Genomic DNA, 13,186 nt, shown 5'->3' with positions numbered 1-13,186 from the left:
GCACCATCATCCATCCAGAGACACAGTCCAGATACCAGGTGTCATCCTTGGACCTCTGTTACCCTTACCCCTAAGCATCATCCACTCTCAAGTCTTTTCCATGTTTCTCCCCTGATCCCCCTGGGCTTCATTCACTCCACTGACCATCTTGCTTCTACTATTGCCTCCCCCATCTGTCCTCTACACTTCAGCCAGGGTAAATGTTTTTAAAAAATATTTTATTCTGAGACAGTTTCAATGTCTAGAAAAGTTTCAAGAATACTACAAAGAATGCCTATACACTCCTCATCCAGATACTCCATTCAAATTCTTAACAACTGTCACAGAAATGCCCTCTTAGGGATCATATGTAAATATTACCTGCTTATCATGCCTCTTTAATGCCCTTCAATCTGGAACAGTTGGCAGTCTGCTTAACTTTCATGCCCTTGAAATTTTAAGATCATAGGTTAGGCATTTAATAGAATGTATCTCAATTTTAATTAGTCTGATTTTTCCTCATGATAAGATCTAAGTTATACATTTTGAACAGAGTATCTGAAATGCTATGTTCTTTCACTGCACACTCTCAGTGGCACACAATGTCTGTTATTGGTGGTGTGAACTCTAATCTTTGATTCAGATAGTATTACCAGACTTCTCCGTAAACTTACTTTCTCCCTTTATGTTATTAATATTTGGGGGGAAATACTTTGAGGCTATGTAAAGTCCCCATTCTCTCTCGTTTCACCCCATGTATCAACATGTTTCTTAACTATTAATCTTATGGTCACCAAATAGTGATTTTTCTAATAACACCATTCTTTCCACTATTGGGAAAAGCTTTATCTTCTCTTATTTACTCATTCATATTCATATCAGTGTGGACTCCATAGTTACTATCTTATTCAATAGGTTATAATCTGTTACCATCAGTATATATTTTGAAGTTCATTTTATACTATATTTGGACATTGAAGCCCTTTAAGCTGGGTATTGTGTACTTTTGACATAGTCCCATCATTCTTTGAGTACTTTCTTACTTTCTGGCACATAAAGATGTACTGGGCTCATCTAATACTCCTACCCAGGCCCTTGGAAGGGGCCATTTCTCTAATGAGTCCTGGGTGCTTTTAGTATAGAAGAGAATACAGAATCCAAGATATGAGTGCCAGGTGTACTTTTTGCTACACAGGTACCATTGTGTACAGGCACTCTCAGCTCTTATTTATTTCTCTATCTCCTTATATATTGAAAACCACAAGTTCTCACAGATACCTCCAATTCCAATTCAACATCACATAATTCATTCTAGCTTTCATGCTTTCCATATTTGTACCTCCTTTACCAAAAGGTCCCATTGTCTCCAATATATTTCTCAATATCCCTGTCTATAGCTAATCTTCCAATAGTGCTGGCCTTCCAGCCCCCTCACCCGTAGGTCCTGATCCCTGCTAGGGCTTTCCTCTCTAGATCAGGACATCTACCTTGACTGGGCTTGCCAAATGACTTTTGGATGAAAGAAAGAAGGAAGAAAGCCAAGAAAGTTTTTTTGTTTGTTTTGTTTATAAAGAAGGGAAGGAAAATATTGGAAAGGAAAAGCAAGAGAAAAACCAGGTTATTTTTCTAAAATGCAAATTCATCACCTTTGGGTCATGTGTGTACATCTGTGTACACCCCTCCCACCACCCACTCCCACCCCACACAGAGCCCTTGAATGAATTCTCATTGCTCTAAGGAGGTAAATTCCATCACAAGCCTCTAGGAGGCCCTGTCCTATGTAACTACTGCTGACCTCCTTGGTCACTTTCCCTTCTTTCTCCAAATGCCAAGCACAGGAGTCCTCTCTCAGCTCCTCTAAAATTCCACCTTCCCTCTTGACACAGAGCCTTTGTATGTGCTGCTTATGTTTCTCAGTGCTCTAACCTGCCCCATTCATTTGGGTGACTTATTCTTCAAATCTCTGCTGGAGCACCATCTCCTCCTCTGGAAGCCCTTAATTCCCCTAGATCTAGTCAGGGTATTTTTCTTTTTCTTTTTTTTTTTTGCGGTACGCGGGCCTCTCACTGTTGGGGCCTCTCCCTTGCAGAGCACAATCTCCGGACACGCAGGCTCATGGGCCACGGCTCACGGGCCCAGCTGCTCCGCGGCACGTGGGATCTTCCCGGACCGGGGCACGAACCCGTGTCCCCTGCATCGGCAGGCAGACTCTCAACCACTGCGCCACCAGGGAAGCCCCAGGGTATTTTTCTTATTTATTATTTTCTTCATGCTCTCACAGAACACAGTGGCTCTTATCTCAACTGGCAATTATGCACTTACTTGTGTATGTGTCTGATTAATCTTCCTTTTCCTCATTCGAATGTGAGTAATGTGAGAATAGTAATGCTGCCTCTTTTCAATCCTAATTGTGCCTCTAGCTTGTAGCCCAGGATTGGCACATAGCAGATGATCAATAAATATTTTTCATGTGAATAAATTGCATATTTAGAAATTTTAGAAATATCAATAGTTTAATCAGCAAACATGATAATTTTCTCTATTTTGAATAAAAGGCAAAACATAGAAGAATAATATGATAAAATGTGAAGGATCCTGAAAGCTGTTAGGTTTAGTTTATAAGCTTCATCATTTAGAAGAAACACAAAATCACAGCAAATGATCTAAATAATGTGTGCAGGAAAGTAATGTGGAGAATATTTCACTTAAGAAACTTTCAATGTAAGACATATAGAGATTGTATGTTTGACTCACATTATAATTTAGGTGACGCAGGGTCATTAAAATGTGAGTCCTTCCAAATGTAGAGTAGAATTGCATTCAAAATCCATATGTGAGTGTATATGTATCACTGCATGTTTTGGAACCAGACAGAGTGATCTTAAATTGAAAAAAAAAAAAAGATATTTGAAAAGAGCCAAGAACTTTTATTAAAAGAAGAATGAAGAATAACTTACTTTATCCAAACAGTAAAACTCTTGCTAAAATTCTTGTAATCATATAGTAAAACTTCTGATAAAGTTACTATAATTAGAACAATATGGTTGGGAATAAGAATTTAAGTTGATTAATGGAGCAGATTTGAGAATCAAAACATAGTTTATGTAAGGAACTTAACATATGACAAGGATGACATGTGATTCAATAAAATATGGAAAATACCTTCAATAAATGGTGTTGGTATAATTATCTATTCACCTGTATGAAAACAGGGTAAGAATATACGTCCTAACACATATTCAGAAACATATTTGAGAATAGCCCTGGTGTCTATCAACAAGAGAATGGATAAATAAACAGTGGAATGCTACAGTAAATAAGAACAAACTACTTCTGCACACAACAATAGGAATGAATCGTACACACAGAATGCTAAGAGAAAGCAGCCAGACACAAAGAACATCCTGATTCCACTTATGTGAAGTTCAAGAACAGGCAAAACAAACCTATGGTAGAAAAAAAATCAGAACAGTGGGTGCCTCTGGGTGTGGGGCAGGGGAGGGACATGAGGGAACTTCCTGGTATGATGACAATGTTCTTTATCTTGATAGGATTTTGGGTCACACAGTTGCATGCATTTGTTAAAACTCTGTAAGTGTACACTTACGATTTGTGCACTTCTTTATATGCAAATTTTACCCTAATTAAGGAAAGAACTATAAACAAATATTTAACTCTTATTAAAGATGTGTATGCTGAAGTATTTAGGGGTGATGTGTACTAATACCTGCAACTTATCTGGAAATGCATCAACAAAATAGGATGGAGTGATGAATAGACAGAGGGATGGATTAAATAGTTATATGATAAAGCAAACATAGCAAGATAATAATTCTAGAATCTATGTGGTGAGAATATGGCTGTCTTTTGCAAAATTCTATCAAGTTCTCTGTACACTTGAAATTTTTCAAACTAAAAACTTGGGAAAAATAAATACATTTCAGGTGTACTAACTACTTAGATATAGGACAACCCACTTCAAAAGGCATTTTATAACCCTGAGAACTTTAAGAATAAACCAGAAAATCCAATTAGTAGAGGAAAAGATCGATATTTTTGACTAAATGAATATGAACCACTTTTGCAAGCCAAAGGATATCATAAACACTATCAAAAGGACAATTGTATTCTTTTGAATAAAAAAAAAAGAATTGTATTTTTTTGTACAGAAAAAGGTGAAGGAACTAATTGTATCATATATGGCAGAAAAAGGGTTAACATCTCTTACATAAAAAGAATTCCTATAAATTTCTAAGAAACAAGAAAATAACCCAATAGAAAAATAGGTAAATACATGTACAGATAATTAACAAAAGAAGAAACATGAATCCCAGTAACTGTGCAAAAAGACAGTAATATCTCCAGCAGTCAGTTGAAAATGCAAATTAAAACAAAATGAGGTATGATTTTTCACCTTTGGATTAGCAAATTTTAAAATATTGATTACTTTCAATGCTGGTGAGGATGTTGGAAGATGGGCACTGTATATCCCTAATGGAGTGTGAATGTTTACAGACTTTCAAAGCAGCAACCTGTTGTAAGAATCCCCAAGAGACAAACAAGACACAGAGAAATAGGCATAGTATGATCCCATTTCTATAAAATAAAAATTTTCAAATTTTTGAACAAAGAGAAAAGTGTGAAAGCAGGCACACCTAATTGTTGGAACTGATGCTTCAGGACAGGGCTTGGTAAACTATGGCCTAAGTACCAAATCTGGCAGGTCACCTGGTTTCTTACAGCCCATGGGCTAAAGGTGGTGTTCATACATTTTTAAAGGGTTACATTTTAAATGGTTATATAATCATATGCATAATATACTCATTTGGCCTCTTGGCCAGCAAAGTCTAAAATATTTACTATATGGCCCTTTAGGAAAAATTTACCAACACTTGCTTCAAGGAAATTGTAGGTTCTGAGTTAGTCTTTCCTCTCCTCTGTCTTGTTTTGATTTTTATGATAATTATGTATTGCTTCTGCAAGCTTAAGGAATCTAGGTAGGTAGTTAAGTAGGAAGATCAATCACTTTGGATGTTGTTGGGAATAGATGTAAGAAGACAAAAGGAAACCAGGGAGACTAACTAGGAAGCCACTGTAACAGTCCAGGTGAAAGAGAATGGTGCTTAGAAACAGGGTGGGTGCACAGCAGAGGTGGGAAGAAAGGGACAGACTTTATAGAAACCTATAGGAGTAGCTGAGGGATTGGACACGGATGGGGAGGCACAGAGAGAACTCAAGACTGATTCCTAGGTTTCAGTCATTAGTTGAATGGTGCAACCACTGAGTTGAAGAGATGGGGGAGGGGAAATTAGAGAGTAAATCAAGAGCTCTATTTTGGACCTGTGAAAGTTCTAAAGGAAATTGTGTGAGCTAGGCAGCTGGACACAGATGATTAAGCTGCTTGGGCTGTAGAGAGGGAGGCTGAGCAAGAAATACAAATTTGAGAGTACTCATCATGTAGATGGTACTTAAGGCTTTCTGGAAGTGATAGGGAAAGAGAAGAGGGCCAGGAGTCTACCTGGTATCACAGTGCTCAACCCAACTGCAGCCCACTCCCTGCTGACAGCTGTCTCCAATGCCACTGTCCAAATGTTTGGATTCCCTCAAATCGTCCTTTCCAAAATGTCCTCTTCATGGGCCAGGAACAGCATGGCTTCAGAGGAGACACTGACCCTTTCTCACAGCCTATGCCCCAATGCTTGCCTGGACAAACAGCTACTGTAATTTCTCCTGGATGAATGGTCCGCCCAGCATCTGGCTGCCCTCAGTGGATAGATGAGTTCTGGTCCCAGTCCCTCCCAGTATGGTCCGTCATGGGTCCCTGCCGTGAGCAGCCACCTTTCACCCCTGTCGTACTTTGACCCGAGAAGACACAGAAGGACTCACCAAGGAGCTGGTGTAGGTGGGGTCTGAGGTGTCATCCTGGAGGTAGCGGGAAAGGCCAAAGTCAGACACCTTGCACACCAGGTTACTGTTGACCAGAATGTTCCTCGCAGCCAGATCCCGGTGCACGTAGTTCATCTCAGCCAGGTACTTCATGCCCGCGGCAATGCCCCTCAGCATCCCCACCAGCTGGATCACCGTGAACTGTCCATCATTTTGCTGTAATAAGACACCAAGGGCAACCAGATCAAGATGGGCTTCAGTGGTCAAGCAGAAGCTGAGGTGCCAGGGCCCCACTGCCTTCTCCCTTCTGACTCCCATTCTCTTCCCTCTCCTTGAACACTCTGCCTTCTCCTTGCCGTCTTGTGGATTTCATCTTCAAATTACATCTCAAAGCCATCCAGTCCTCTCCACCTTCACTGACACCATTGTAACCAACTCATCATCATCCATCACCTGTAACAGCCTCCCTACACCTTCCCCCGTCCCAATCCATTCTCCAAGGGCAGCTAGAGTCATCCTCGTAAGACAGAAATCAGGTCACGTCACTGAAACGCTCTAATGGCCTCCCACTGTGTTAAGGGAAAGTGCCAAACTCCTCAGCGTGGCCCACGGGGCCCCATGGGATCAGCTACTGCCTCACCTTATGTCACTTTGTCCTGCACCCCTGTGCTAAAGCCACAGTGACTGGCGACTTTTCAATCCTCTCCCTGGCCAAGCCCGTCCTGCCTCAGGGCCCTTACACATGCTGTTCCCTCTGTCTTTTCCCCACAATCAACACCTACTTGCTTCAGGTCTCCACTTAAATGTCACTCCCTCGGAGAGGATGTCTCTCTAGCCAGTCCCCTCCCCCACACAAGTAGCACTTTCTTACTACTATCCTTCAGTGTATGCTCTTATTTTCCTTCTTAGCATGTATCACAAGGTTTAGTTGTGTGTGTGTGTGCCTGTCTGTCTGTCTGTCTCTGCTACTTGACTCTAAGCTCTTTGAGACAAGAACCCTCCCTCTTGCAGTCACCATAGCATTCCCAGTGCTGAGAACGTTTGAGTAGACAGATGTAGCTCGATAAACATATGCTGAATGAATGGCTGGTACATCGCTTCTTGTCTCCAGAATTAAATGTTTAGGGTGTCTTGGTCGACAGTGGATAACACACCTGCCTCAGAGGGCTGGATGGTCAGGAGGAGCACACACACCGTGTGTGGACTCTCCCAGTGAATGGGAACTGTTGCTGCCCCTCCTCCTGCCAACCTGAAGTGCTGCCTTCTCTCCAATCACAGTTTCTTACCTGGGTGGCCTCCCTCCTCCGTGGTTAGAGGATAGGCTCTTCTGTGAGTGAATGTATGCCTTCCTCCACCTCCCCAAAGCCCCTGAGTCTGGGCTCTGCACACACTGGTTACATCAGTGGACCTTGGGCCATGCTGCCAAGAACACATTTCCCCAACTAGTCCAGCCCCAGATGCTCCCTGAAGGGTTATGAGTTGTATTGTGTAAGCAGAGCATGGCCCAGGCATTGAGATGCTCTGAGTGGGGGAGAGGGAGGAGGAGGCGGGGCACCCTGGGCTAGTCCAGTTACTGCTGAACACAGACCTTGGGCAAGGCAGTCCCTCCCTCTGCCCCAGGATCCTCCTGTGAAATGCAGGAAGCATAAACAGTGTGAGGAGTTCCCATTTATTGAGCACCTACTGTCTGTGAGATGGTGCCCAATGCACTCACATGCATTATCTCACTAATATGTATGGGCACATCATTTATGCATGAGCTTCTGCAAAAGTAATTTTCTATGCAAAAATAAGTAAAGAAAAATAAAAGAGCTATTGTAAAAATACACTATTTATTAGGGAAAATATTCCAACAATTGAAAAGTCTAACAACGGTAGCATGGATTGTTGAAGACTTTGTTCCTCATGAGAGATTGCAAGCCCGAGGGTTGGTTATACCCCTGGAGCAAACTGGCACTCCTTCCACTCCTTCCTGAGCCCCCAACCCCCACCAGAAGGAGGACCCCCAAACACACTGAGTTTGACATACTCCAAGTTCCAAGTTCTCACTCAAACCTTAACCACCTCCCAATCTGCCCAGAATGCTTCCTCTGCAATATTTGCTTCTAACCAACTCCAAAATAAAGTGCAGAGCTGCTTTTTGGAAACTGATTGGTTTTCAGCACATGGTGCCCATCTGCCAGAGCTGGATGTGCCGTGAGTGATGCAAATCTTGCTCACTAATGAACTTCACTCCACACTTCCTTGAGAAGCTAGCCCAGATTTCCCCAGCACCATCATTTCTCTAAGTAGGTCTCTGGGGATCTGCCTCTCCAGAAAGTTGTCATGCGACTTCCGCATATTAGAAAATATATTTCAGCCACAAGTCCCAAGGGTCAGATTTTTTCAATTCAGTTTGTTTCTTCTCCTCTGTAAGTGGAGACAACAATGTGGTTAAAAATAAATGTCTCCCTACAGAAGCCCACTTGTAGACAGATGTTGGGGAGGGCACTGGTGCTGGTTGGAAGCAGCTTTGCCAAGAGCAGTGTTGAAAGCTTTTGCAGATTTGTGTCTATGTTTCTACTTTAAGTCATTAAAGACTTCACTGAGCTGCTTCATTTTCTGATTTGTTTAAATGTTTAGATCAGTCATCTTATAGATTCTGGTGTTGACAAAGGGCAAAAAGTGATTAAAAGTCCAGGCTTTGGAGCCAGACAGACCATGGTGGGTCCGGGTTGTGTCTCTCACTGGCTGCATGCTCTTGGGCAAGTTACTTAACCTCCAGAGCAGTGATTCCCACATCTGTAAAATAAGAACAGAGTGTCCATTCTTCCTGAGATTTGAGATTCAAGGTTAAATGAGATAATACATGTGGAGGGCTCAGCTCAGTGCCCCATGAATACTAAGACAGCAGCAATGACTGCTGGAATTATCAGCAAGGCCATAATGTCTCACAAATCCTCTCTCCCATGACCCCCAGATGCCTGGTGAGAGAGACTGAGGACACCTTGGACGAGGACTGCAGTTTCCTTCTGGCTTCCTGGGCGTGTGGGGCAGACATCCTAGGATCAGTGCCCTCAGAGAGCCTAGTTCACAGCGCATTCTAAGCTCAGCAGTTTGGCATCTGTAATAATCATCCCCACCCTAACTGTAGTAGGAACTAATAATGTAGGCCTGAAATTAGGATCAATTAATCTACAAACTCTGATTTCTTCCCTTCTTGGCCTTTGAATGGCAAGTCGTACTTCATGGAATATGTTTTCATCCTTAACTCCAGTCCTGTGGAGTAGGCAAGGCAGGCAATATTACATTGTTTTTATAGAGAAGATAAAGGAAGTCCAGAAAGTTTAAGTGATCAGCCTTAAATCACTCTGTGTGATTTTGACTTATAACAAGAATCTAAGTCCAAACAGCAAATTGCTTCTCCATTTACGTTTCATCTTTTATCAGTTGGTAATGGCTGCCTCCAATGTTGTGTGGAGCAGTCTGTGTATAAGCTTTGTAGGAAGAAGATCTATGATTGATTAGTGATGTCTGCCATGGCCATAGAAAGATAAAGTAGAAACATGTACCACAAATATGCTACTTTATCTGAATCTTTTATAATTCCTGTCCAGTGCCTCTTCCACTGGAAAATGCTGACTCTACAACACATTTTCTTTAGAATCTGCAGGAGAATCAGGTATCATGATAAGACAGTCATACCTGTTGCGTCCATAATCTTGGAAACTTAGAGATATAAACATATTAAGATTTTCTGACATGTCCAGCTGTTTTATGTTCACTTCATTGATATAAACTCCCAAAAAAGAACTTTCAGAGATATGAGCATCAACATACAAAGATAAACAAGACAGAAAAAGAAAAACAGATTTCTTAGAACTTTGGGAAAGATGTGATTCTGTGCTGAGCACATGGTAAAAACACAGTTTGTAGTAGAAATACAGGCTGGGTGAAGTGATTTAAACTTTCTTCCTTTTATGAAGTGCTTTCTGCTGAAATTGCTTTTCTGCAAATTCACTGAAGCCACTTGCTGGCCCTTTTATTAGCCAGGAAGGATTTAGGTATTTCAACTTACATTGACAAACCCACTTCAGGAAATGAAACCTTTATTTGATTTGTTTGAAGAAAATGAATCATAGATTTTTTTTTCTTTTTTTTTTTTTTTTACCTTAAAGAGCCCTTTCAAGATCATCCAGCTCAATGCCTTTAGTTTATAGATTGGGAAATTGAGTTAACGGATTTGCTCACGGCCACAGGGTGACTCATAGCAGAGCCCAAAGCTGGGCCTCAGTCTCAGAACTTGCAACCTGGTGTTCTCTTTCTGACAACTGGCTTGCTGTCCTCTAGCTCCAGCCCATGAACGAGCACCCCATGAATGATAAATGTCCCCATTTGACATTGCTCAGTGACTTCCAAGAGTCTTCCAGTTACGACCATCTGTGAATGAACCAGCAGTAACCACAAGGCCAAGCTTTAGCCACGAAGGCCTTATGGAGCAGGTCGACCCTCTTGGCTGAGGTGTGAGGCATTGAGGAGGGCTTCAGGGCTTGTGCCTAAGATTATGGAAGAGCTACCAGGTTGAATCCCCTGAATCTGAGTGCCAAGAAGGAAATATTTAATTATGGATTTGCAGTCTACCTAACCCATGGCACAGACATTTTTTAAAAAAAATGGATAATTATGAACCTACTGAATGTGTGGTTAAAGAATAATGGTGTTTCCAATCCCTCCAGAATGTGAAGAATTCTGAGTCCTGAAATGAGTGGGGAGCAGTGAGCAGACTGTGAGAAGCCCTTTCCAGTGTGTTCCCTGGACCCTCGATGCCCAGAGCCTCTGAGACACCCATCCAGAGCTGGAGTTGTGGTCACTCTCCAAAGCCACCACGTCTGGTATGAAAGGACCAGTGGGGGGTTGGGGAGGAAGCAGGTGCACAAATTGAAGACTAACCCTTTTCCTTTCTTCTCTGAATGGTGATCTTAAAAGTATACTACCTCCCAGAAGATGGACCCTGCAGGACGGAACTGATGACCCACTATTCAATTTTATCAAGCAGCAAATACATCAATTAATGCTGCTATGCTCCAGGGTTTGGTAGTGAGGCTGAAATTAGATTTATAGATTACCTGTCTCTGTGCCGGGTGGGGAGTCGGACATGCTTCATTTCCCGCAGCTCCCAGCACCACCTGCTCTGGCCGCTCCCTTCTGGCCATCCTTTCCCCTCTTTTTCCCTGTGCTCCTCTCTCTCCCCTAGCTTTTCTCCCACTGCCTGGGCCACATTGTCATGAAAAATAACTGGTATCCAACCTGCCCCCATGTCCTGCGCCCCCAAAATGGAACAGGTGTGTGCAGAGCAGTGGTGCAGGGTTCTGATTTTCCGCAGGCTCCTGAGAATGAATCTTCCTGTTCGCCTGTGCGTTCCAGGGAAAGAGTCTCATCACAGTCTCCAGATTGCGTTGAGAGTCTCTGTGAAGCACAGACAGGTGACTTGCAGGAAGTAAATGACTCCTGATAGGTCCAGAGGCTGGTTCCGGAAAATACCTTTTCTCCTAACATTACCTCCTATTCACGTTTCTTTGGCTGACACGAGAGGTCCGGCTACAAGGACAAGAGACCGTGTACACTCAGCAAGCTCCATCTCTCCTGCCCAAACTCTTTTGCTCCAGAAACTGTTCTTCATTCAACTAGCCTCGACCTGGTGCTCAGTGTGCTAGGTGCTGGGGTTTCAAAATACAAAGCATAACCCACACCCTCAAGGAGGCTGTACCAGGCAAAGTACGTGGGGCCCATCACCTACATCAGCTGTCCCCCACCCCACCAAACAAAAGCCACTGCTGCCTAATGACTCAGACGAGGCATAAAGTGTGTGCTCCCCCTGCAAAGGTAGGTTCAGTATGTACAAATGCAGCTTCCAGACAAGTCCTCAGCTCCCTTTCCACACTGCATCCCCTAAGCTCTGCTTCTGAGCTTTGGAGCCACCAGGCAGCTGACGACAGATTACCAAATAGGCCACGCTGACTTTGACCTATGAACACACAGCTCCACTGTTCTGTGAGCCTACCTGCCCATTCCTGACCTGTCTGGCAAATTCCTCCTTCTCCCATATCAGAGAAATTCTCTCTCTTCCTTGAAGCCTTCCCTGGCTTCCTCAGGAAGGTTTCAGTTCTTCTTTATGTGATACCTCTGTACTTCATGTACGGAAACAAAAAGCATAATCCAGGCAGATGATTGCTGGAAGCTTTGGGCACTAAGGTCCTGGGGGTCAGAGGCATCTATGCAGGTTGTATTCTCTAAAATGGATATAACAGGACCTCCCATCCCTTATGTGTAAGAAGGCTGCTGTCCCCCATCAAGATGTGGGACATGTTTCTTCCCCTTGAATCTGGGTGGGTCCATCAATGTGGTTGAAGGATGCTTTGTGACATTTCAGGCTAGGTTTCAAAACTGATACAGCCTCTGCCTTCTACTCTTGGGTTGCTTGTTCTTGGGGCCCAGCTTGCTGTGAGGAAGCCCTAGTCAGCCAGGTGGAGAGATGCCGGCTCATACCCAGCATCAACCATGGGACAGACGAATGAATGAGGCCTCTGACGATTCCAGGCCTTAACCCTTGAGCTTCTCCTGCTGACAACACATGAAACAGAGAGGTCTCCACCGAGGCCTACCCAAATTGCAGATTTGTGAGCAAACCAAATTGTTGTTGGGCTAAGTCACTAAAATCTTGGGGTGATTTGTTCCACAGCATTAGAGCAATGTCTCTCTCATCCCAGCACAGGGCACCTCATGACTGTTTCAATGAGACTCTACGAATGGTCCTTTGATCTTCAGCCATAGCTACTGTTTGGTAGCTTTGGTGACATGCATAGCTGGCTACTTAGTATTACCCTGAAGCCCTTGCTCAGAAGGTCCTGCCCCGTTCTTTGATGCCACTCCCTGCACTCTCTTGCTCCCAGGCTGCCCAGCTGTCCCTTTGGTCCGGGGCAGGCCTTGCTCCGTGGCCTGTGGTCAGACAGCTTCTACCCTCTAGACATGAGCACCTCGGCCATGCTCACTTGCCCCTTCTGTGAATAGCTCTGGAATACCCCACAGTAGTGAAAATGCTTCCTTTGTGGCTGCGTGGGCATGCTCTGACAACGGTCCTTTGCAGATCTCCTGGCCATAGGCCTTCAGACACCCGCACCTCTGCTGCAGGTGGTTGGGAGCCACAGTTCTCCATCAACTCTAGGAAAGACTTGTGGACACCTGCAACACACTCTTCCCCTGACCTGCCCAGAAGCGCCTCCTCAGAGGCCGGGATGCCCAGGCATCAGAAAAGGGCAACGTGTTTTTTCTCTGAACTGTGAAC

The 13,186-nt window shown here is 43.5% G+C and overlaps 1 protein-coding gene across 1 annotated transcript in view; it reads right to left on the bottom strand.

Moving 5' to 3' along the window:
• The window catches only part of EPHB1 (EPH receptor B1), a 428,352-nt gene that overhangs the window by 42,919 nt on the left and 372,247 nt on the right, over window positions 1-13,186 (bottom strand). Inside the window, exon 12 of the mRNA XM_027091661.1 lies at window positions 5,866-6,081. Within this exon, the coding sequence (XP_026947462.1) occupies window positions 5,866-6,081 (216 nt within the window). The remainder of the gene's footprint in view (window positions 1-5,865; window positions 6,082-13,186) is intronic.

Source organism: Aethalodelphis obliquidens, unplaced genomic scaffold (genome assembly GCF_003676395.1).
Source record: "Aethalodelphis obliquidens isolate GAN/ISIS:26980383/991018 unplaced genomic scaffold, ASM367639v1 scaffold72, whole genome shotgun sequence".
Classification (NCBI taxonomy): domain Eukaryota; kingdom Metazoa; phylum Chordata; class Mammalia; order Artiodactyla; family Delphinidae; genus Aethalodelphis; species Aethalodelphis obliquidens.
This window is presented reverse-complemented; position numbering and strand designations above follow the sequence as displayed.